We start from the raw sequence: 26,715 nt of genomic DNA on the forward strand, positions 1-26,715 counted from the left end.
TTATTGAGGGTGTCTTGATAATTGCCAATAATTTCCATCTATTGTCTATTCCATTTGCACAACAGCATGTGAAATTGATTGTCAATCAGTGTTGCTTCCTCAGTGGACAGTTTGATTTCACAGAAGTTTGATTTACTTGGGAGTTATATTCTGTTGTTTAAGTGTTCCCTTTATTTTTTGGAGCAGTGTACATTACATTACTGATCCCGATTTACATCCTGTATTATACTCCAGAGCTGCACTCACTATTCTGCTGGTGCAGTCACTGTGTACATACATTACATTACTGATCCTGAGTTACATCCTGTATTATACTCCAGAGCTGCACTCACTATTCTGCTGGTGCAGTCACTGTGTACATACATTACATTACTGATCCTGAGTTACATCCTGTATTATACTCCAGAGCTGCACTCACTATTCTGCTGGTGCAGTCACTGTGTACATACATTACATTACTGATCCTGAGTTACATCCTGTATTATACTCCAGAGCTGCACTCACTATTCTGCTGGTGCAGTCACTGTGTACATACATTACATTACTGATCCTGAGTTACATCCTGTATTATACTCCAGAGCTGCACTCACTATTCTGCTGGTGCAGTCACTGTGTACATACATTACATTACTGATCCTGAGTTACATCCTGTATTATACTCCAGAGCTGCACTCACTATTCTGCTGGTGCAGTCACTGTGTACATACATTACATTACTTATCCTGTACTGATCCTGAGTAACCTCCTGTATTATACCCCAGAGCTGCACTCACTATTCTGCTGGTGCAGTCACTGTGTATATACATTACATTACTTATCCTGTACTGATCCTGAGTTACATCCTGTATTATACTCCAGAGCTGCACTCACTATTCTGCTGGTGGAGTCACTGTGTACATACATTACATTACTGATCCTGAGTTACATCCTGTATTATACTCCAAAGCTGCACTCACTATTCTGCTGGTGCAGTCACTGTGTACATACATTACATTACTTATCCTGTACTGATCCTGAGTAACCTCCTGTATTATACTCCAGAGCTGCACTCACTATTCTGCTGGTGCAGTCACTGTGTACATACATTACATTACTGATCCTGAGTTACATCCTGTATTATACTCCAGAGCTGCGCTCACTATTCTGCTGGTGCAGTCACTGTGTACATACATTACATTACTGATCCTGAGTTACATCCTGTATTATACTCCAGAGCTGCACTCACTATTCTGCTGGTGGAGTCACTGTGTACATACATTACATTACTGATCCTGAGTTACATCCTGTATTATACTCCAAAGCTGCACTCACTATTCTGCTGGTGCAGTCACTGTGTACATACATTACATTACTTATCCTGTACTGATCCTGAGTAACCTCCTGTATTATACTCCAGAGCTGCACTCACTATTCTGCTGGTGCAGTCACTGTGTACATACATTACATTACTGATCCTGAGTTACATCCTGAATTATACTCCAGAGCTGCGCTCACTATTCTGCTCGTGCAGTCACTGTGTACATATATTACATTACTGATCCTGAGTTACATCCTGTATTATACTCCAGAGCTGCACTCACTATTCTGCTGGTGCAGTCACTGTGTACATACATTACATTACTTATCCTGTACTGATCCTGAGTAACCTCCTGTATTATACTCCAGAGCTGCACTCACTATTCTGCTGAGAAAGAAAAAAATATGGGAACAACTCATATACACATTAACAATAGTGATTTCTGATTTTTTTATTTTTCAGACCTATATCATCTGGTTTCCTCACTGGATGTGGACACATAATCTTGTCTGCTGGTAGAAACCGTTCAATAAGTTCATTTTCTTAGCCGAAAAAACCTGAACGTTGAACAAGGCTGCGTATGCCACCCCTAAGATGGCGAGACAATCATTCATTTCCTGGTTTTGACCTTCTCAGTATGGTGTCGGCTTCACCTCCATGTCGTCATCACAGTGCGTCCCTTCGCTCTGCATTTGACAGTCCTCGGCTGGCAGTGACGTCATTTTCCGGCGCCGCTGGAGAGATTGCACACTGGTTGCAGCAGAAGAAAGTGCCGGATCGGACCGGGGACATGCTGAGGGCAGTGAGCCGGGCTGGGGGCGCCCTGCTGAGGGTGAGGACGGGAGGCTGGGCTCTATAATGGCAAACATTAACCCTATGATTGTCCTTCTGTGTATGCTGATCTGTGACCCTGCCCTCTAAGTATTGCTATGTACTGGGGCTGTATAGTGCAGGGTGACTGCGCAGGGACAGGCATGGTGACCTGGTTGCATTATTTTTCTGTAATTTTTACTGCTCCATGCCCCTATCCCTCCATGCTTTACACTGCAGCACTGATTTCATTATATTTACTGTGTATACAAGCTCAGGAGGACAATAGTGCATGGAGTGACTGCATTCTAGCAGTGCAGCACAGCCGAGTCTTGTAGTTCAGGCTGGTGCTGGTAGACATTATATTCCAGGCGCTGTTGCATTTGATGAGTGCTCGCAGGACTTTCCAGTATCTCTATAGTTCTGATTTTATTTTCTCGCTCTGATCCGTCTCTTCTCCTCACATTTCTTATTCTTTGCAGGGTTCCCAAATCAATGGTCCAAGAGCCTGGAGCGTCGAGGTGCAGCGTTACGCCTCATCTGGACTTCCAATGAACACGGTGGTCCTGTTTGTCCCCCAGCAGGAGGCCTGGGTGGTGGAGCGTATGGGCAGATTCTACCGCATTTTGGAGCCGGTTGGTGCTGGATTTGCTTCTAGATTATCTGTATTCAGAAAGGAAGTTGCAGTACGACTAAGGGCTTGTTCACATCACGTCTGACATGTAAATTAAAGGGGTTGTTGAGGCCAAATCGATAAGTCCGCAGTCACTGTGTGTGTCACTGCAGACTTATGAATCCTCCCAGCTTTGGAGACCACATCAAAGTATAGACCGGCTATACACACAGTACATACAATAATCCAAGAGGATGAATACTCTGTGTGACTGCAGACATGAACCACCCAGTGCACACACTGTGCTTTGAGGGGATTCTCTGGTTTCTAAGCCGGGACTGGAGGGTATGTATGAGTTATACATACTTCTGGCCAGAGCCCGTCCAGTGGTCGCGGCCTCGCTTCATACCCTTGTATTGAGTGAGGCCGCACCCTGACTAGTGGCGCAGCCTCGCTCAATACAAGTGTGTGGAGGGAGGCCACGCCCACTAGTCAGGGTCTGGCCTGGAGTATGTATAACTGATACATACCCTCCAATCCCAGCTCAGAAACCGGCGAATCCCTGCAGCGCACAGTTTGTGCACTGGGGGGGGGGATTCATAAGTCTGCAGTCACACAGAGTATTCATCCTCTTGGATTACTGTATATAATGTCGGCACATTAGCCATACACCATATTCCCCTCGCCGGGCTATAATGTAAGGTGTATATATACATTGCCTTAACAACATTTACGCCCTTGGATTTTAGTGTAGGTACAAATCGTCTATACATCTTCCCTGCACACACATTCTCAAAGTATTCACCCGCTTTTTTTGCCATCATTAATTTTTAGTGAATTTAAAGGGTTATTTTGGTCTTGTTCACTGTTTTTGTTCATCACCACCATAACGCTCCCCTCCACCATTACACTGCTGCACAGTGCACCACCGCTCGCTGAGTATTAACTATACTCCTGCAACGATGTGTCTTATACACAATGTCACTTGTATTACATGTGTTACAGTTTTGCTTTTTCTTTTCAGGGTCTGAACCTCCTCATTCCATTTCTAGATCGTATCCGATATGTACAGAGCCTGAAGGAGATCGTGATCAACGTTCCTGAGCAGTCCGCCGTCAGCCTGGGTGAGTCTTCTGATACCTTCGGAGCTGTTAATTTTATTCTACGTGACTGAGACCATTCAGATTTTCGCGCGGTGTAATGCTGGACTGGTCAATATTGTGCAGTATTGGATTTATGTTCTTAATGCCATACCCTAATGGAGTCATAATCCTATAAAGTTATCATCCCCTGCCTTAACCCCTTCACGACATATGACTTATATTTACGTTGTATGTCATGTCCCTGACTTTGATATGGCCTCTAACGCTGAGCCCTCATCTTTCCCCTCACATGATGGCTGGTTTAAACAGCTATCATGTGTCTTAACAGCTGCGGGTGGATCGGAGCTCCCCCTGCGGCTGTAAACCAGTTAAATCTCTTTGTCAATCACTGACAGTGGGATTTAACACACGCCGGCCAGAAAAGCGCCATTCCGGCCGTCCACCGGTGCCCCTGTCATGTGATTGCGGGGTGCTGATGGTTTATCATGACAGCCGGAGGTCTACAGAAGACCCCGTGCCTGTCATTACAAAACTCCTGTGAACGCCGGCTCTCGGACGGCGTTCATAGGAGATCGTGACTTTTGCTATGTATAGCACAAGCAATCAGCCGATCGCAGCTTCAAGTCTCCTAAGGGGACTATTTAACCCCTTTAAAGCCCAAGACGTATTAATACGTATCTGCGCCCTGGGCTTTAAGAGCCTGGTACTTATTAATGCGTCTTTGCGATCGCGCCTGCACACAGGCTGTGCGGGCACAATCGCCGCCGGGTGTCGGCTAATTGTCACAGCTGACACCCGGTGCTATGTGCTGGGAGCGGTCCTGCACCGCTCCCGTCATATTAACCCCCGCAATGCTGCCATCGAAGTCAATCACAGCATTACGGTGGCTAAGGGGAGGTGCTTGGGATACTCACTTCTCCTGCCGGCCTCCAGTGCTGTCTGCCGCGGCTTCCCGGATGTTGCCATGGCGACCCGATTTCGTCATGACTACATCTGGGTCCCCAGACAGCAGGAAGATATTTTGGTCATGCGCAGTGGATGACCAAATAATTTTCTGCATCTGCAGCGCTGACAGTCTGCATAGCACAGGGTTGGTGCTGCATTCCTGTGCTATACAGGCGATCAGAATAAAAAAAGTGAAAGTCCCATAGTGGGACAAAGAATAAAAGTAAAAAAAAGTGTCAGAAATTGAAAATAAAAAAAAAATTGGAAAAATATAAAAAAAAAATCCACCAAAAATAAAAATATAATGTGCCCATCAATAAATATTATTATGAAAAAGCAAAACAATATAAGTACACATATTTGATATTGCCGCATCCGGAACGATCTGACGTATAAAACTGTCCCACTAGTTAACCCCTTTAGTGAGCACGGTAAAAAAAATGAATAAAAACGAAGCAAAAAACAATGCTTTATCATCATACCGCCAAACAAAAAATGGAATAACAGGCGATCAAAAAGAAGAATATAAATAAAAATGGTACCGCTAAAAACGTCATCTTGTCCCACAAAAAAACAAGCCACCATACAGCTCCATCAGCTGAAAAATAAAAAAGTTATAGCTCTCAGAATAAAGCGATGCAAAAAAATATTTTTTTCTATAAAATAGCTTTTATTGTGTAAAAGCGCCAAAACATAGAAAAACGATATAAATGTGGTACCGCTGTAAACGTACTGACCCGAAAAATAAAGCTACCTTATCAATTTTACCACATTAAGAACAACATAAAAAAATAAAAAAAAAAACAATTCCTGAATTGTTGTTTTTTGTTTATTCTGCCTCCCAAAAATCGGAATAGAAAGCGATAAAAAAATGACACGTACCAATAAAAACGTCAACTCATCCCGCAAAAAAACAAGACGTCACATGACTGTCGGCCAAAATATGGAAAAATTATAGCTCTCAAAATATGCCAATGCAAAAACTAGATTTTACAAAAAATGCGTCTTTTAGTGTGTGACAGCTGTCAATCATAAAAACCCAATATAATTCTGGTATCGCTGTAATCGCACCGACCCAAAGAATAAAGTCGTCTAATCACTTATACTGCACTAGGAACGGCGTAAAAAATAAGCTCTTGGGTTGGAGTTAAGGTTGGGCTAGGGTTAGAGTTGGGATTTTTTTCAAAAGTTAAAAAAAAAAAATAAAATAAAAAATGATGCTATGGCGACTAGTCTTGAGCGCAAGTGCTCGCTACTTGAGTTTGCATCGGGTGCTCGTATATGCACTGAGTATCGTGGGTGGTCGAGTGTCATGCTCGAGTCTCTGCCTCATATGCCTGCCATGCACGAGCGATCCCCCTCATGTTTTTTTTTTGGGTGTCTAATAACCGTGAAACATGCGGGCGGGGACTTTTTTTATTTTCACGGCTCCATGTTATAAACTTCTGTAAAACACTTGGGGGTTCAGGGTGCTCACCACACATCTAGATAAGTTCCCTGAGGGGTCTAGTTTCCAAAATGGTGTCACTTGTGGGGGGTTTCCGCTGTTTAGGCACATCAGGGGCTCTCCAAACGCAACATGGCGTCCGCTAATTATTCAAGCAAATTTTACATTCAAAAAGTCAAATGGCGCTCCTTCCCTTCCGAACCCTGACGTGCGCCCAAACAGTGTTTTTTCCCCATGTATGGGGTATCTGCGTGCTCAGGGGAAATTGCACAACAAATTTTGGGGTACATTTTTTCCTGTTACCTCTGCGAAAATAAAAAAAAATTGGGTCTAAAGTAACATTTTTGTGAAAAAAGTTAAATATTCACTTTTTTTCTTCCACATTCCAAAAATTCCTGTGAAGCACCTGAAGGGTTAATAAAGTTCTTGAATGTGGTTTTGAGCACCTTGAGGGGTGCAGTTTTTAGAATGGTGTCACTTTTGGGTAGTTTCTGACATAAAGACCCCTCAAAGTGACTTCAAATGTGACGTGGTCCCTAAAAAAAAAAAAAAAAAAAAAAAAAATTTTGTAAATTTTGTTGGAAAAATGAGAAATCGTAGATCAACTTTTAACCCTTAACTTCCTAATAATAAAAAAAAAATTTGGTTCCAAAATTGTGCTGATGTAAAGTAGACATGTGGGAAATGTTATTAACTTTTTGTGTGACATATCTCTCTGATTTAAGGGCATAAAAATTCACATTTTGAAAATTGCTAAATTTTTGCCAAATTTCTGTTTTTTTCACAAATAAATGCAAGTGATATCAAAGAAATTTCACCACAATCATGAAGTACAATATGTCACGAAAAAACAATCTCAGAATCTGAGGGAACCATTGAAGCGTTTCTAAGTAATTACCTCATAAAGTGTCAGTGGTCAGAATTGTAAAAATTGGCCTGGTCATTAACGTGCAAACCACATTGGGTTGTAAAGAGGTTAAATACAGTAAAAAAAAAAAAATAATAAGTTTTTAAAAATGTAAAAAAAACATATGTTCAAATCACCCCATTTTGCCCAATTGAAAAAAAAAGAATATTTGGTATCGCTGCGTTCATAAATGTCCGATTTATCAATATATTTAAAAAAAAAAATCAAAACCCCAGAATTTAAGTTTTTTGGCCACAGCAACATTTCAGTAAAATGCAATAATAATGATCAAAATGTTGTATCTATCCCAAAACTGTATCAATAAAAACATCAGCTCACGGCGCAAAAAATAAACCATCACCCAGCCCCAGATTCCGAAAAATGGAGACGCTGCGAGTCTCAGAAAATGGCAACAAATGCAAAAACTTTTTTTCATTCATTTTCATAATTGTTTTTCACCTCTTAAATAAGAAGTAAACTAATACATGTTTGGTATCTGCGTACTCATACTGACTTGGGGAATCCTAATGGAAGGTCAGTTTTACTATATAGTGAACATGGTAAATAAAATGGCCAAAAAACTATTGTGGAATTGCACTTTTTTTTTTTTTTTTGCAGTTTCACCGCACTTGGAAATTTTTTCTCGTTTTCCTGTACACGATATGGTAAACTCAATGGTGTCATTCAAAAGTACAACTCGTCCCGCAAAAAACAAGCGTTATTACTCTGCCCTCGCTTAGCTGAACGCTGCAGGGAGAAAATTAACTTTATTCACCCTGGCAGTGTTCCGGTTTCAGTCACGGTGGCGGTAACGGCGCCGGTTCCGTCATGGCTCTGATTATAAAGAGCTGTGGCTGTAACCGTGCCCCGGCCCTGACTGACAGCCGGCCCCAATGCTGAGCTGCTGTCAGTCAATGACAGGGGCCTGGAACACTACCGGGAGGGAATAAAGTTCATTTTCTCCCTGCAGCGTTCGGCTGCGTGCAGGCGCCGGGCAGGTTAGTAAGGAACGCTACTAACCTGCAGATTATTGATCTGCAGATTTGGGATTAGTGTTTTTTCTGGTGACAGGTTCCCTTTAAATCAATCTCCATATTCCCCATTAACATATTTTGCTGTCATAAATATGTCCTGGGGGTAGGCTTCTGCTTTCTTGGATTCTGCTGTTTGACATCAATGCTGATGCTTGTATAGTCGCCAGATCATCTTGCACAATAATGGCAGCCATTAGTTGTCATCCAGCATCTACTCTTTGTATATTGGGTTAAGATGACTAAGAAGTTGCTGAACAGATCATAAAGTCCTCAGTGAAGAGCAGGACGCAGATGTTGCTGCAGTCAGACCCTCGGTGCTGGTTACTAATGAAGATGAATGATGTCCTTTCTCTCTCTACAGACAATGTGACCTTACAGATAGATGGAGTCCTTTACCTACGTGTCATGGACCCTTATAAGGTGAGCCTTCCACCTCCTTCTCTAAGCACTCGTCTTTCTGTGATATCCGGGGATGCGACCACTGCAATATTGAACATACATGGTGCGTCAGCACACTGCGACTAATGAATACGTGAACTCCAATATTGCTGTAAACATTAATAACTTCAGGTACTTGGTGTACATTTTTTGATCAGAGCACAAAGGCCTCCAACCACGTCAAGGTGACCTAAATATGGATGGTCCCTAAACACTAATGACCTACCTCCCTTATCAACCCAGGTTTCCCATACAAGGTTTTAATAGCAAGCTACGGCTGGTTTCCTCTTCACTCCCCATTCAGATGAGGTTGGTTTGGCACAGAAAAAGGTAAGAGATTTAGTGTTTAGGGACCGTCCATATTAAAAGGTCACCTTGACGTGGTTGGAGACTTTTGCTCTCTTTGATCAAAAAATGCTAATTATCTTAAGTTTTTAATATTTACAGCAATAGTGGAGATCAAGTATTCATTAGTCGCCGTGTGCTGATGCACAGTGCATGTATATGTTCATATATTGGCCACATAGCGTATTTATGTACCTGTAGTTTAATTTAATAAAACTGAAAGAAATGAACTGGAGTGTAAGTTGGTATACATGCAACGTGTAGGAGCGTGTTCACACTGGCCATTAAACAGACGAAACCTGAGACATTAATTTAAAAGTCTTTAATGCTGAAACAGCTAGATCCCTTGAATATTGTCTTCTCAGTGCCCAACATCTCTATCTCCACCTGTATCTCAGCTATTTTTTTAAGTCCATCTTCAGTCTTGGAGGAGATCAACATTCGGCTGAGCACCTCTGCCCCTTGACTGGTGAGAGTCGAGGTACCCAACCTCCCTATTCCACCCTCCCCCTAATCAAAACTTCTGTCATGTGAGGTTTTCTAAAAGTTCAGTTACGCCTTTGTTACCTATACTTCCGCCTGGGACATGTTACTTAGATTATTACATTGGAGCAAGAGATTTAAAGGGATTCTCTAATCAATATTTCACAATGGGCATCTGTGGGGTAAAATAAGGCATACTCACCCCTTGATGCATCTGTCAGCCTAGCTCTCTCTGCTGGGATGGGAGAAGCTATATCAAGGACCATCAGTGACCTAACCACCATATGATTGGCTGCAGGCTAAGGAGAACCCACTTTAAAGAGGACCTTTCATCCATTTTGAGGATGTTAAACTGGTCACATCATGGAATAGCGGCTGCAGAGCTGAATAAAATGTAGTTGTGTTTTTTTTTTGTTTTTTTTTTTAAATTTCTCTTCTCAGTTGCAGAGATATTTATAGTTTATGATAAGTGCAAGGAGCTTTTACCAGAGATTCTCCTCTGGGGGTGTATACTTTGTCCCCTGCATGACGCCTCCTGCTAATGATTGGTCAATGTCATGCAGAGGAAAAAGAACACTCCCCCAGAAGGTCAGAACAGGCGTTCTCCTGTGAGATGTAATGATAGACGACGCTACTCTCAACCCTGATCTCTGCAGCAACTGTGTAGTATAGATCAGAGCTCAAGTTTGATTACAAACAGTTCCAGAACTCCTTTCATGGCAGTCAGTGTGTGTGTGGTGGAAAGCTAAGAGGGGGATGTGGGGTCAACACAGCAGAGCTGAGTGTGATAACACACACCTCCATATCTCCCCTAAAGCAATCGGTGTGGAGGGAGGAAGAATACAGCAGAGCTGAGTGTGATTGCAAACACTTTTGGAGCTCCTTTCACAGCAGTCAGTGTGGGAGAGATATAAAGAGAGATGAGTGGGGGAGGGGCAGATATGTGAGAGGAATGCGTGTTTGTAATGACACTCGGTTATACATTCAGCTATGTATTCTCATTCCCTTGCCCCACACTGACTGACTGCTATGAGAGGAGATCTGGAAGTGTTGGTAATGACACTCGGTTATACATTATTATTATTAATAATAATTTATATAGCGCCATTGATTCCATGGCGCTGTACATAAGAAGGGGTTACATACCAAATACTGATATCACTTACAGTAAACAAACTAACAATGATAGAACGGTTCGGAGGGAAGAGGACTACATTCTGCCATGTATTCTCCCCTTCCCCCACACTGACTGCCATTGAGGTGATCTGGAAGTGTTTGTAATGACAGGTTATACACTTAGCTATGTAGTCTTCTACCCTTCCCCCACACTAACTGACCTGAAAGGAGATCTAGAAGTGTTGGTAATTGCACCCATCTCTGCTGTATACTTTACCATAGGTGCAGATATCACTGCTGTCTATCATTACTTCTCACATGAGAAAGCATGTTCATTCTGCATGGCACCTCCTGTTTATGATTGGTCAATGAAATGCAGGGAACAAAGTGCACGCGCCCCAGAGACAGATCTCTGGAAACGCCTCATTGGGCTGATTATAAGGTAATGGCTCCTCTATGAAGGAGAAAAATTAACAAAAAAAAAATGTTTTACTCAGCTCTGCAGCCATTATTCCACGTTATGACCAATTTAACCCACTCAAACTGGCGAAAGGTCCTCTTTAAACCCACATGGGATTTTCGATACTGATACATTGCATAAAACCCACAGATGTGAGAGCAGGACTAGATCAGGATGGGTTTTCAGCTTCAGGCTTTCCATTATCAATGAGTGATCATTTTTTTTCTATACTAGACCTTTAATATAAAGCATCCATTGATTATTGTCTTGTCACTTGTGTTCAGGCCAGTTACGGCGTGGAAGATCCAGAATATGCAGTCACTCAGTTGGCGCAGACCACCATGCGATCCGAGCTCGGGAAACTAACATTAGACAAGGTCTTCAGGGTAAGTTTATGTTTTGTCGCTAGTTTCTCATTGTTGTCATATAGGACTGTTCTTTACTCACCCTCCCCAGGTCCAGCTTTGAGTCTATGCGGCAGTTCAGTGTCTGATGTAGTGTCGACAGTGGTGCTGCCAATCAGTGAGCTCAGGAGCTCTTCCCCAGTTGACTGAATGAGACGCTGAGGTCCCTGATCGGCTGCAGCAGTGTGATGTAAGCACTGCAGGCAATAACTGGCACCAGGCGCAGCAGCGGAGACTCAGTGATGGACCCGGGGAGGGTGAATAAAGTTCAGTTTTATTTTGTTAAGCTAACTGCAGCTGGGAGATGGTGTTTTTATGAAACCAGAAAAGCCTTAAAGGGGTTATAATATAAATAATATTTATCCCCTGTCTATGGGATGGTTTATATACTGTGTATTTGCTGCTTAGACCTCACCAATACAGAGATTCCAAACTCTTCTCAATGAGTTTCTATGATTTCCCATTTTTGTTCTCAAATCAATTTTTTTTTTTTCATGTTTCTGAATGAATCAGGAGAGGGAATCGCTCAACTCCAATATTGTGGACGCAATTAACCAGGCTTCAGATTACTGGGGGATCAAGTGTCTGCGGTATGAAATCAAGGACATCCACGTGCCTCCAAAAGTGAGAGAGGCCATGCAGATGCAGGTAGGTCGTCCTGTGCCCCCCGCAGACAACTGCTGCGCTCAGCTGTATCATAAAGGTAAAGAGGGTTTTTTTGTTAAAGGGAACCTGTTGCAAACCCTTGCTGCCTAAACTACAGGCGTCATTAATCCGACATCGTGTATGCCATGTATATTGTACTGTGATGAAGCCTTGTAGGTGCCCAAAACTCAGTTTGTCGAAGTCAGCCTGTAACTGATGATCATTCTCCATAGACTGCTCCATACCATACAGATCGGTGTCATCTGTAAAAATAGAAAAAAAAACGCTATTAATCCCCTTTTCTAAATCATTATTACATAAATTGAATAGTACCAGACCCAGCACTGAACCTTGGAGTCACCACTTACAACCAGAGACCATTCAGAGTAGCCGTCATTCACCGTAACTCTCTGGGTGCGCTCGCTCGCTCGTGGAGACAGGTTTTTCATCCAATTACAAACCTTACTTTCTAATCCTATAGACGTTAATGTACCCGTTAGGCGTCTGTGAGGGATAATGTCAAACGCCTTTGCAAAGTCCAAAAACACTATATCCACAGCTCCACCACTGTCACCTTGTCTATCCTCTTATCTTCTCAGGTTGGTCTGACATCTTCTATCCTTAATAAATGTGAATATATAAAATCCCTTTATATGTGACAGCTCTTCATTAACCCCTTAACAACATCTGACATACTAATACGCGTCTGTGCCCTGGGACTTAAGAGCCAGACCCGTATTAGTACGTCATGGCGATCGCGCGCGCAAACAGGCTGTGCGGGCGCGATCGCCGCCGGGTGTCAGCTGATTGTCACAGCTGACACCCGATACTATGTGCAGGGAGCGGTCCTACACCGCTCCCAGCACATTAACCCCCACGATGCTGCGATCGAAGTCGATCGCAGCATTGCGGGGGCAAGGGGAGGTGATCGCAGATACTCACCTCCTCTTCCGGCTTCCAGCGCTGTCTGCAAAGGCTTCCCGGGTGTTGCCATGACGACCCGATGTCGTCATGACAACATCCGGGTCACCAGACAGCAGGAAGATTGTTTGGACATGCGCAGTGCATCTCCAAACAATCTTCTCCCTGTCCGGCGCTGACAGCCTGCATGGCACAGGGATGGTGCTGCGTTCCTGTGCCATGCAGGCGATCAGAGAAAAAAAAGTGAAAGTCCCAGAGTGGGACAAAGTAATAAACTATATAAGCTTCCAGAAAGTGGAAAAAAAAATAAAATAAAAAATTGCAAAAATATAAAAAAAAATAATCCACCAAAAATAAAAATATAATGTACCGATCAATAAATATTATTATAAAAAAAAAAAAAAAAAAAACAATAAAAGTACACATATTTGGTATCGCCGCGTCCGGAGCAACCTGACCTATAAAACTGTCCCACTAGTTAACCCCTTCAGTGAACACGGTAAAAAAAAAAAAAAAAACCCGAAGCAAAAAACAATGCTTTATCACCATACCGCCAAACAAAAAATGGAATAACACGCGATCAAAAAGACAAATATAAATAAAAATGGCACCGCTGAAAACGTCATCTCGTCCCGCAAAACACAAGCCGCCATACAGCTCCATCATCCGAAAAATAAAAAACTTATAGCTCTCAGAATAAAGCGATGCTAAAAAATATTTTTTTCTATAAAATTGCTTTTATTATGTAAAAGTGCAAAACATAGAAAAACGATATAAATGTGGTACCGCTGTAAACGTACTGACCCGAAGAATAAATCTACCTTATCAATTTTACCACACGCGGAACAGAATAAAAAAAAACAATTCCTGAATTGTTGGTTTTTGTTTATTCTGCCTCCCAAAAATCGGAATAGAAAGCGATCAAAAAATGTCACGTGCCTGAAAATGGCACCAATAACAACGTCAAGTCATCCCGCAAAAAACGAGCCGTCACATGACTGTCTGCCAAAATCTGGAAAAATTATAGCTCTCAAAATATGGCGATGCAAAAACTAGATTTTACAAAAAATGCGTCTTTTAGTGTGTGACAGCTGTCAGTCATAAAAACCCCATATGATTCCGGTATTGCTGTAATCACACCGACCCGAAGAATAAAGTCGTCTAATCACTTATACCGCACAAGGAACGGCGTCAAAAATAAACTCTTGGGTTAGGATTGGGCTAGGGTTAGGGCTGGGTTTGGGGCTAGGGTTGTGCTAGGGTTAGGGTTGTGCTAGGGTTAGGGTTGTGCTAGGGTTAGGGTTGTGCTAGGGTTAGGGTTGTGCTAGGGTTAGGGTTGTGCTAGGGTTAGGGTTGTGCTAGGGCTAGGGTTGTGCTAGGGTTAGGGTTGTGCTAGGGTTAGGGTTGTGCTAGGGTTAGGGCTGGGGTTGGGGTTAGGGTTGTGAAGGGGTTGGGATTTTTTTCAAAAGTAAGAAAAAAAGATGACGATATGGCGACTAGTGTTGAGCGCAAGTGCTCGCTACTTGAGTTTGCATCGGGTGCTCTGGTATGCATTGAGTATCGTGGGTATTTGAGTGACATGCTCGAGTCTCTGCCCCATATGCTTCGCGGCCAAAAAAACTTTACGGGGATTGCCTGCCATGCACGAGCGATCCCCGCATGTTTTTTTTTTGGGTGTCTAATAACCGTGAAACATGCGGAGCAGGGACTCGAGCATGTCACTCGAGCACACGCTGTACATGGTGCATGCCTGAGTACCCGATGCAAACTCAAGTAGCGAGCACTTGCGCTCAAGACTAATGACAACTTATTCAATATGATGACCTAATGTAAACAAATTCTGTGTCGTACCTCTGGGTTCAAAATGTTCACTATACGCCTTAATAAAATCCTTGGGGGGTATAGTTTCCAAAATGGGGTCACTTGTGGGGGAGCTCCACTGTTTAGGCACATCACGGGCTCTCCAAACGCGACATGGTGTCCGCTAACAAATTGAATGGAAAATCGTCTCAAATTGTTAGCGGACGCCATGTTGCGTTTGGAGAGCCCCTGCGTGCCCAAACATTGGAGCTCCCCCACAAGTGACCCCATTTTGGAAACTAGACCCCCTAAGGCACCTATCTAGATGCATAGTGAGCACTTGGAACCCCCAGGTGCTTCACAAATTGATTCATAAAAATGAAAAAGTGTTTTTTTTTTCTTTCACTTTTTCATTTTTACAAATCAATTTGTGAAGCACCTGGGGGTTCCAAGTGCTCACTATGCATCTAGATAGGTGCCTTGGAGGGTCTAGTTTCCAAAATGGGGTCACTTGTGGGGGAGCTCCAATGTTTGGGCACACAGGGGCTTTCCAAACGCAACATGGTGTCCGCTAACAATGTGAGCCGACAATTTGTTAGCGGATATCATGTTGCGTTTGGAGAGCCCCTGCGTGCCCAAACATTGGAGCTCCCCCACAAGTGACCCCATTTTGGAAACTAGACCCCCTAAGGCACCTATCTAGATGCATAGTGAGCACTTGGAACCCCCAGGTGCTTCACAAATTGATTCATAAAAATGAATCAAAAAGTCAAATGGCGCTCCTTCCCTTCCGAGCCCTGCCGTGCGCCCAATCAGTGTTTTTCCCCAAATATTGGGTATCTGCGTGCCCAGGGGAAATTGCACAACAAATTTTGGGGTCCATTTTTTCTTGTTAGCCCTGTGAAAATAAAAAAAAATTGGGTCTAAAGTAACATTTTTGTGAAAAAAGTTAAATGTTCATTTTTTTCTTCCACATTCAAAAAATTCCTGTGAAGCACCTGAAGGGTTAATAAAGTTCTTGAATGTGGTTTTGAGCACCTTGAGGGGTGCAGTTTTTAGAATGGTGTCACTTTTGGGTATTTTCTGACATAAAGACCTCTCAAAGTGACTTCAAATGTGATGTGGTCCCTAAAAAAATGGTTTTGTAAATTTTGTTGGAAAAATGAGAAATCGCTTGTCAACTTTTAACCCTTATAGCTCCCTAACAAAAAAAAATGTTGGTTCCAAAATTGTGCTGATGTAAAGTAGACATGTGGGAAATGTTATTTATTAACTCTTTTGTGTGACATATCTCTCTGATTTAAGGGCATAAAAATTCAAATTTTGAAAATTGCAAAATTTTCAAAATTTTCGCCAAATTTCCGTTTTTTTCACAAATAAACGCAAGTGATATCGAAGAAATTTTACCACAATCATGAAGTACAAAATGTCACGAAAAAACAATCTCAGAATCAGGGGGATCCGTTGAAGCGTTCCGGAGTAATTACCTCATAAAGTGACGGTCAGAATTGTAAAAATTGGCCTGGTCATTAACGTGCAAACCACCCTTGGGGCTTAAGGGGTTAAAATGGGTCAGGGTGAAAACATTAAAGGCCCCGATTCATCAAAGCAAAAAGTCCCCAACTTTTTGCAATTTCACGCAAGAAAATTTCTGGTCTTGTTGAAGTGGGGCCAGTGTATTTCAAAAAGTTTCAGAACTTTTTATTCTAGAAGCAACGACGGAATTATTCACAGAATGTCCTCGTCACACTTTCCACCAGTATCACCAGCTTTACTGAATGCCGAGCATTTTAGGAAACCCACGAACTGTGACCTAAAAAATGTGTACTAAATTCCAGAAACCAAGACCAAACATATCTAGAATTCCTTATGGACTAATCACGAGACCAAACATATCTGTGCATTTCCAATACTGATGCTGTCGATCGGGACTGATGATTGCACCTAAGGGGCGCCGTCGTCCCTTCATTCTACCAAGCATTGGGGGGGTTCCAGCATTCAGACCCCCCCCCCCACCCCCTCATGTATAGTCTTCTAGTATTTGACTGCTCAGAAGTCAGGCTATAGTGCACATTAATTCTACATTTACACATGGCAGAGAGCATATCCATCACATCCAGAGGTGCAATAAAACATATGGTACCTTTTTGGAGTTTGTTTTTTGAACTAAAAATCATTTTTGGAATTGGGTTTCGTTGAAAGTGTTACATCGTCTGCCTTCTATAGCCTCTATTACTGGTTTCAGAATGAGTTAACTGAGAATCCATCAGTGAGCTCGCTCTGACGTTTATAACTTTTATCTTCCTTCCAATGAGTTCTTCTCAGCTGATTTATGACCACGTGAAAGCTAAGCTCAACTATCATGTGGTCATAAATCAGCTGAGAGGAGCTCAGTGGAAGGAAAATGAGAGTTCTAAACATCAGAGCGAGCTCACTGATGGATTCTCCGTTAAGTTGTTCTGAAGAAAACAATAGGGCACCGCAGATACTATAGAAGGCAAATAGTATAATGTTTAGCCAAAAATACATGCTTAAAAAAAAAAAAAAATCTTGTTAACTCTCAGGCTGAAGTCTTAACTTCCCGCTGGTTCAGTGGATTTATTGTGCTGCTTTGCAAAATATGTAGTGTTGCATATGCTTGCGATAATCTGTCACTACTACTGGTGGGTAAACCCTTTAAGGTCCAAACTCTGTTCCACTGTAGCGGCCTTTGGGGGCCTTATATTACTGCATACAGTAAAATACAGCTTTATCAAATCAACTATCTTTAGCGCAGAATCCACGATATCCAAAATCCTTCCTCTTCATCACACTTCCAGTATCAGAACCATTATTGGATGAAAAAACTATCAGTCTTGCTGAGACCAGTCGTTCCAACAGCAATTACCCCCAACAATAGATATAGAGCAGCAGTACCGGACAAAATGGTCCCCAGTTGAGTTTATTTTACTCCCAAGAACAAATATATTAATACACAAAAAAGTAAAGCTTACGGAACACCAGCTTCTTCATGACCCTGGGTTTCGCCTGTTGGCTTTTTCCGGGGGCAAGTAGTTTTTTCTATGTAACGCTGTCATCATCGAATTGTCGAACATTTGATAAAATGATTGTCTCCTCAGGTTGAGGCCGAGCGTCGGAAGAGGGCGATGGTGTTAGAATCTGAAGGGACCAGAGAATCTGCCATCAATGTGGCCGAGGGGCATAAACAGGCCCAGATCTTGGCCTCGGAGGCAGAGCGGGCAGAACAGATCAACAGAGCTGCAGGTAAGTGTCTGAGCGGTGTTAGTCACCCACCATGGCACATTGGGAGGAGACCACCTCCCAGCACTTGAGCAGAGTCTGGTCTCGCATTCATCTTCATATGCTGAGATCTTTCATATGACTTTCTAACCCCATTAGGTCTGCACTACGACCCGTCACCTGTAACCCCTTGTGCCCTCTATCATTGGCTTGTCAGACGTAATATACAATTAAAACTTAATTTGGCATCTGTCTATTCCCCCCTCCCCCCCGCCTCATAAATCAATAGGACACATGGAAATAAGCTACTCTGTAATATATCTAATCCAAGGATCTGCTTCGTTCATTCACCTTCTCATGTTCAGTGAAAACAAATTTTCACATTACTGAGAGAGACGATGGCAGTTGGTGCTCTTAAAATTCCATGGAGGGTGAGGAGCTAGAGGTAGATACAGACATTCTACGGCAAGTTCTCCTGACAGTTCTAGAACATTGAGCACCAACTGTCATCTTCTTGGGAGAACTTGCAGCAGAATGTTTCTGCCTCTAGCTCCTCCCTCCATAGAATTTTAAAATCACCAACTGCCATCTCCTATCTCCGTAATGGGAAGATCTGTCTTCACTGAATATGAACTTCCAGTACGTCCCCATGACAGCACCATAGGAGGAGTAATCCCATATCCTGTGTAGGGACAGGAAGCACAAGAGGTGAAAAGCCCTCCCACCCCCAACCTCCTCAGTGTTTTTCCTGTCCCTACACAGGACAGGGAGTACAGGAGGAGCACTGGTGCAGTAGCACTGGTGCAAAGTTGGACGCACCTCAAGGGACCCCTGGGGATTGGGGTGCCATGGCTCTCTCCTTCCCGCCGCCAAGCGCGTCCTGGGCCAACATTCCCTGTCGGGAGTCCCTCAGCCCTCCGATGTTCTGGAGCCTCCGGGTGCCGCTTCCCCATCGCCGGGGCTCTCGGCGTTCTGCTCTGGGCGGGTCCAGCTTCTCCCGGCTTCAGGACTGCCCGGCGTCGAAACCGGAAGTTCCCAGATGACTACTTCCGGTGGCGGTCGTGCGGGAAATTCAAAACGCGGTTCAACCAAACGCCAGGGAGCAGGAGAAAATGACAGGGAAACCAGGTAAGGTATAAGAAGGGGGGCTATTGAACATCAAAGGCCAGGCTTACAGCTCGGGCACCCCTGACAGTGAAATGGCAGATATGTCTCACCCTGATACCCTCCCTGGATCGCCCCACAGTTATGTAAGTGTACCATTACCTGTTATATGGTTAATGGAACTTGCTCTTACCAGGCCCTCCATATTTTTTATAGGATGTCTCTGGGCAGTTACCACCTCCTTCTGAGAAAAAGAAGGATACAGGGAAAAAGGCCTCAGTAAAATCCAAGAGGTGCCTGGATTGTAACATCAGACTTCCCGACTCGTATACAAAGCATCTATGTGCTGAATGTAGAGCCTCCATGTTAAAGAAGGAGCACGGAGCTTTATTAAACGAGATGCGTAGTATAATCAAAGAAGAAGTTCAGGCTTCTATTACGTCTCTGCAACCCCCAGGTTCAGGAGTCCAGGATGTCCAGGGACCCAAAAGACCCAGAGAGGATATAGCACCATCTTCTGAGGGTGAAATCGACCCATCTGGCGACTGACAACAGTGAGACCATTAGTCCACCTCAGGGCGGGGAACGAAAAAAATATATGTTCCACTCAGATGGTATGGATATTCTTCTACGGGCCGTCCGAAACACGATGCAAGTAGAGGAAACGGAGAAGAGCAGTAACATTCAGGATGAGATGTTTTGTGGTCTTAGAACCCAGAAAGCCACGGTTTTCCCTGTTAATGCTCATGTGAAGGACATGGGAGGATGCGGAGAAGAGACTCTCTATACCACGAGACTTCCGCGCCTGACTATCTTTTGACCCAGAGGACACCAATGTGTGGGACACTATTCCTAAAATTGACGTCCCAGTGGCTAAGGTGGTCAAGAAAACCTCTATCCCCTTTGAGGACTCGTCAGGACTTGAAGATCCTATGGATAGGAAGGCGGATGGACTTTTGAAGAAAGCCTGGGAAGCTTTGGTGGCAATCATTAAATCTAATATCGCTGCTACATCTATTGCCAGATCCATGAGAATCTGGCTAGAAGAGCTAGAGAGTCCCCTACGGGATGGCACCCAGAGGGAAACTCTCCTTCAATTATTGCCTCTATTAAAAATGGCAACGAATTTTATGGCCGACGCTTCGGCGGAATTGGTCAGATTTGCGGCCAGAAATAATGCGCTGTCCAACTCAGCCTTAGAGCTGTTTGGTTAAAAATATGGTCTGGAGATACAGCTTCTAAGAATAAACTGTGCTCCATTCCATTTTCAGGGCTCGGAGTATTCGGACCTGTACTAGATGACATTCTAGAAAAAGCGTCCGATAAAAAGAAGGGCTTCCCTGAGGAGAAAAAGAAGGAGCAGCCCTTTCGTAAACCATTGTCCTCCCTTAAATATAGCACGCAGAAAAAAGGGGGTTCCACAAGCTGGAGTTTTAATAAAGGGAACAAAGATAAGAAATACCAGCCCAGTACTAGGTCCCGTCCAAAACGACAATGACTATGTCAGAGTGGGGGGGGCGATTAAAGTTTTTCAAAAAAACAGTTGGTATCGGGTCACTCAAAATCCCTTGATACTAACAACTATAGTGCAAGGGTACAGGATAGAGTTTTCTCAAAATCCCCCTCAAAAATTCTGCCTGACAGAGGTTTCCCCTACCTCTTTCCCGTCTACGTGCAGACATAGAGAAGCTGCTACATCAGAGGGTTATTGTGCCAGTTCCAGAACACGAACAACATCGGGGCCATTACTCCTCTCTGTTTTCAGTAAAAAAAAAACGTTAGGGGAGTTCCGTACAATTATCAACCTGAAACCCCTAAACCGATGGATCCGCTACAAAAAATTACGCATGGAATGAGTAAGATCAGCCATTCCTCTAATAGATGCAGATGCGGTAATGTGCACCCTGGACCTCCTGCCGATACATTCCTCAAATCCGCAATATCTGAGGTTTGCACTACCATCAGGCAGTCAGATTCTACACTACCAGTTCCGATGTCTTCTCTTTGGCCTGTCATCTGCTCCCAGAATCTTTACAAAGATCATGGCAGAGGTGGTGGCCTATATCCGACTCAGGGATATTACCATCATTCCATACTTGGACGACTTCCTGTTGGTAGCAGGATCTCCTCTAGGTATGACACAACATCTGGAATTTATCCTACGGACATTAACCAGCCAGGGTTTGATTGTGAACAAAGAAAAATCCAATCTTGTCCCAAGTACTTCACACATCTTCCTGGGAGTCCATCTCGACGCAAGTCTCTCAGGATCGGGAGCTCGAGTGGGAGATTCTTATCTCCAAGGAACATGGCCCACAGAGACTCAGACCCGATCATCGAATTTTCGGGAACTACAGGCAATCTGGGAAGCCCTACAGAGAAGCCGGGCGGTCTTAAGAGACAGACATGTAAAAATTTTGTCAGACAACATCACGGCAGTCTCTTTCATCAGACATCAGGGCGGACCAAGACATCCACTTCTCCAGCCCCTGGCCAACAGGATATTCTTAGATATAGAGAAGATAGTGAGCTCCATTTCAGCAGTTCACCTTCGGGGATCCGACGATCAGGAGGCAGACTACCTCAGCAGGCGTCAGATGAAGGCTTCAGAATGGGAACTGAACGGGGTCAACCGCACCTAGACTTTTTGCATCCAGAACGAATGCAAAGACGACATCTTTCTTCTCTCTCGACCCAGGAGATCACTGCTAGAGGATGGATGCTTTCTCACAGTATTGGGGAGAGGGCCTAACATATGCCTTCCCACCTGCTCTTCTAATTCCGAGAATGCTGCAGAAAATTCAGGAAGATCGGGTGACAGTCAAAGCAATTGTCCCGTTCTGGCCAAGGAGGAGTTGGTTCTCCCTTCTACTTCATCTAGCTTTGGAAGACCGAATCATTTTACCATTTTAGGAAGATCTTCTGACACAAGGTCCACTGTTGCATCGGAATCCTCAACAACTCCAGCTCTCGGCCTGGCTTCTGAAGGGGAGATCCTGAAGAACAAGGGCTTATCTGCCAGAGTGATGCAGGCTAGTAGAAAACCTGTAAACCAGGCCATATATAAAAAAAAAAGTCTGGAGGACCTTTTGTCATTTCCACAGGACGGTAGACACCTCTCAGCCAGACTTCCCTGTGATCCTTGATTTCTTGCAGGCGGGATTTGACGCAGGTCTTAGACCGAGTACCTTGAAGGTGCAGATTGCGGCATTAGGTGCTTTCTTTAACATATCATTGTCCTCGCATCCCTGGATAATCAGGTTTGTCAAGGCAATCCAGAGACTTAGGCCTACGCAGAGAATTTCTTCCCCTCCGTGGGATCTGAATCTTGTCCTGAGAGTCCTTTCCAAACCTGCCTTTGGCCCAATTAGTGAATTAGAAATAAAGAACTTGACTCTGAAAACAGTCTTCTTGGTGACAATCACCACGGCTAAATGGTTGGGTGAAATCCAGGCCCTATCGATTGTCGAGCCATGTATGCAGATTCTTGATGATTGCATCTTTCTCAAGCTGGATCCAAGTTTCTCCCTCCCCGAAGGTGGTGTCATCGATGACCTTAAACCAAGAAGTGGTTCTTCCATCATTTTGCGAAAATCCTAGGTATCAGAGGGAGGACGAGCTCCACCAGATCGATGTCCGCAGAGCAGTGTTGGCCTATTTGGAAGCCACTCGGAACCTTAGATTAGACTCTAATCATTTTTTCATACAGTTTGGGGGAAAAAATAAAGGCAGGAAGGCTTCAAAACCATCCTTGGCTACAGTCATGGCCAAAAGTTTTGAGAATGACACCAAAATTATATTTTCACATGATCTGCTGGCCTCTGGTTTTTATTAGTGTTTGTCTGATGTTTATATCACATACAGAAATATAATTGCAATCATATTATGAGTACCAATGGGTTATATTGACAGTTAGAATGAGTTAATGCAGCAAGTCAATATTTGCAGTGTTGCCCCTTCTTCTTCAAGACCTCTGTAATTCTCCCTGGCATGCTCTCAATCAACTTTTGGACCAAATCCTGACTGATAGCAGTTTATTCTTGCATAATCAATGCTTGCATTTTGCCAGAATTTGTTGGTTTTTGTTTGTCCACCCGTCTCTTGATGATTGACCACAAGTTCTCAATGGGATTACGATCTGGGGAGTTTCCAGGTCATGGACCCAAAATCTCTGTTTTGTTCCATGAGCCATTTAGTTATCACCTTTGCTTTATGGCAAGGTGCTCCATTATGCTGGAAAAGGCATTGTTGGGCGCCAAACTGCTCTTGGACGGTTGGGAGAAGTTGCTCTTGGAGGACATTCTGGTACCATTCTTTATTCATGGCTGTGTTTTTAGGCAAGACTGTGAGTGAGCCGATTCCCTTGGCTGAGACGCAACCCCACACATGAAAGGTTTCAGGATGCTTTACAGTTGGCATGAGACAAGACTGGTGGTAGTACTCACCTCTTCTTCTCCGAATAAGCTGTTTTCCAGATGTCCCAAACAATCGAAAAGGGGATTCATCAGAGAAAATGACTTTGCCCCAGTCCTCAGCAGTCCACTCCCTGTGCCTTTTGCAGAATATCAGTCGGTCCCTGATGTTTTTTTCTGGAGAGAAGTGGCTTCTTTGCTGCCCTCCTTGAAACCAGCCCTTGCTCAAAGAGTCTCCGCCTCACAGTGCGTGCAGGAGCACTCACACCAGCCTGCTGCCATTCCTGAGCAAGCTCGGCACTGCTGGTAGTCCGATCCCGCAGCTGAAACAGTTTTAAGATACGGTCCTGGCGCTTGCTGGTCTTTCTTGGGCGCCCTGGAGCCTTTTTGACAACAATGGAAGCTCTCTCCTTGAAGTTCTTGATGATGCGATAGATTGTTGACTGAGGTGCAATCTTTGTAGCTGCGATACTCTTCCCTGTTAGGCCATTTTTGTGCAGTGCAATGATGGCTGCACGTGTTTCTTTAGAGATAACCATGGTTAACTGAAGAGAAACAATGATACCAAGAACCAGCCTCCTTTTAAAGTGTCCAGTGATGTCATTCTTACTTAATCATGACTGATTGATCGCCAGCCCTGTCCTCATCAACAACCACACCTGTGTTAATGGATCAATCACTAAAACGATGTTAGCTGCTCCTTTTAAGGCAGGACTGCAATGATTTTGAAATGTGTTTTGGGGGTTAAAGTTAATTTTCTGGGCAAATATTGACTTTGCAAGTACAGTAATTGCTGTTAAGCTGATCACTCTTTGACATTCAGGAGTATATGCAAATTGCCATTACAAAAAATGAAGCAGTAAACTTTGGAAAAATTACTATTTGTCTCATTCTCAATACTTTTGGCCATGACTGTAGATGGGTCACATCCATGATTAATCTAGTGTACCTTTCTGAAGGACAGCCTCCCCCTGAAATTATCAAAGCCCATTCTACCAGAGCAATTTCCACCTCATGGGCAACTAGAGCAGGGGCTACCATTGAACAAATATGTACCGCAGCCACATGGTCAGGACATACTACTTTCTGCAAACACTACAAGCTAGATGTTCTCTCACAGCAGAGATCTGCGTTTGGTAGGAAGGTACTTCAGGCAATTATCCCACCCTAAGCTATGAGTTCTTGGGTATACTCCTATGGTGCTGTCATGGGGACGTACTGGAAACCCGGAATTAGTCTTACCGGTAATGATGTTTCCAGGAGTCCACATGACAGCATTTTCTCCCTATATTGCTACTGAATGTGACTCTAACATATGTCTAAGCAGTCTAAAATAAAATTTTGTTGTACCCAGCCAATGTGGTTCTTGGAAATTCACTGAGGAGGTTGGGGGTGGGAGGGCTTTTAACCTCTTGCGCTTCCTGTCCCTACACAGGATATGGGATTACTCCTCCTATGGTGCTGTCATGTGGACCCCTGGAAATATCATTAAGACTAATTCCGGTTTTTACCCCTGAATTGAGAGTGGAACAAGCAGATTTCTCTGATAAGATCTATTACAAAGTTGATTATTTTCATTTGTACGATTGATTTATTAAATGAAGATTAAAACGACGGATACACTTTAAATGTTGATTTGCTCTGTGCATTTGACCTAATGAATTTCTTTCTGCTGTGCCCTCAATTTTACATATGATAGATTTGTAGACTGTACAGTTTTTTTGGCTTTTATTATTCATTTTTTTTCTATCAGGTGAGGCAAATGCAATCCTAGCCAAGGCTAAGGCTCGGGGCGAGGCGATACGTGTGGTAGCAGATTCCCTCACCCAGCAGGTAACGTCTCTAGAGCCCTCCCTGTCCTTATATATTCCCTGTGCTTCCTGCTGTGTTTCAGTGCTATAGGATCTATCTGCCTCCATTCAGACTCTATATGTTGGTGTGATGGAGATACAATGTGGGCTACACCGGACCGCTCTTTAGATATGGTTTGGTAAATGGACATATGACACAATATTAGCCATGTAGACCCAGCCTTAATCAGGCCCTCCTGTAACTAAATTGGTTTTATGCAAAGAAAGCTTAAATGGTCTTTCCTTTTCAAACACTGAGCACCTCCTCTTAAAAATAAGCATACAATAATCATAATATGCATTTAAAAGACAGCACGGTTGCTTTGCAGCGCTGGGGTCCTGGGTGCAAATCCCACCAAAGAAACATCTTGAGTTTGTAGGTTCTCCCCGTGTTTGGGTGGGTTTCCTCCGGTTTCCTCCCACACTCCAAAGACATACTGATAGGGAGTGTAGATTGTGAGCCTCAATGGGGACAGCGATGATGATGTCTGTACAGGCTGATAAAGGAGGAGGTGGCAGAATGGCTGCACTGGGATTCTATGGTGTGTTTCCCATACAGCCGGTCCTCCCTGCGCCCCACCATTCAGGACCCGATAGCCCGTGGATCTCAGTAGTCCGGTTCCTTATAGAATACAGCTAAATAAGGGGTAAAAGAAGACTGTCCAAAGTGTCCAACCCCCTAAATCATGTAACATTGAGTCCCTCAGTTTCTCCCAGGTGATTGCTATAGATGGCGTCCTGTATAATAACATTACTGGTCTTGTATCTCTCCAGCATGGTGATGCTGCGGCATCGCTCTCCATAGCAGAACAGTATGTGACCGCCTTCTCCAAACTGGCGAAAGAATCGAACACTATACTACTCCCTTCCAACACCGGAGACATCAGCAGCATGGTGACCCAGGTCTGTGTACTCCTCTCATGGCAAAACTACAACTCCCACTATGCACAGAGTATAGACATGGCTGGAGTTGTAGATTTGCAAGGCTCGGATTAGACACCATTGCGGTATGAGATCTCAGTTTACCTCTGGGTAACGTTTCTCTCCTTTTGCGCACAGGCCATGGGAATATACGGCACACTGACGAAAAACATCCAGCCGAACAGTCCCTCATTAGGACCAGTAGAGGGCACCAAATTCCCGGACACAGAGGAGCTGAAGCCGAGGTCCTGATGGCCGGTCCCTCCATGCCGCACGCTGACCACGCTGCTCAATATTAGATTTTGTACTTTAATTATGATTTGTCACATAATATATGATTTCAAACAAACATGGATTCCATTATTTCTTTGTGCCTTGTTAGATTGAGGACAGTAACAGTGACGCTCATACAGAAATCTG

General features: G+C 43.7%; 1 protein-coding gene across 1 annotated transcript; it reads left to right on the forward strand.

Annotated features, from left to right (window-relative positions):
- Window positions 1-1,980: 1,980 nt before the first annotated feature.
- Window positions 1,981-26,644, forward strand: STOML2 (stomatin like 2). The gene is made up of 10 exons (XM_073655074.1): window positions 1,981-2,129; window positions 2,590-2,742; window positions 3,745-3,844; window positions 8,518-8,576; window positions 11,283-11,384; window positions 11,916-12,050; window positions 17,888-18,032; window positions 25,278-25,357; window positions 26,149-26,277; window positions 26,434-26,644. Exons 1-10 carry the CDS (start codon window positions 2,088-2,090, stop codon window positions 26,545-26,547), a joined length of 1,059 nt encoding a protein of 352 aa, XP_073511175.1. The 5' UTR covers window positions 1,981-2,087; the 3' UTR covers window positions 26,548-26,644.
- The last annotated feature ends 71 nt before the right edge of the window (window positions 26,645-26,715 follow it).

This window comes from Phyllobates terribilis, unplaced genomic scaffold, assembly GCF_046119375.1.
Source record: "Phyllobates terribilis strain yellow unplaced genomic scaffold, ASM4611937v1 Scaffold_1__5_contigs__length_1240528914, whole genome shotgun sequence".
Classification (NCBI taxonomy): domain Eukaryota; kingdom Metazoa; phylum Chordata; class Amphibia; order Anura; family Dendrobatidae; genus Phyllobates; species Phyllobates terribilis.

Bases quoted from the DNA above. Each gene is read 5' to 3' on its own strand.
- STOML2 (XM_073655074.1), top strand. From the start codon at position 2,088: ATGCTGAGGGCAGTGAGCCGGGCTGGGGGCGCCCTGCTGAGG. The intron at 12,051-17,887 runs GTAGGTCGTCCT...TTGTCTCCTCAG, and splicing joins GAGAGGCCATGCAGATGCAG to GTTGAGGCCGAGCGTCGGAA. The intron at 26,278-26,433 runs GTCTGTGTACTC...TTTTGCGCACAG, and splicing joins TCAGCAGCATGGTGACCCAG to GCCATGGGAATATACGGCAC.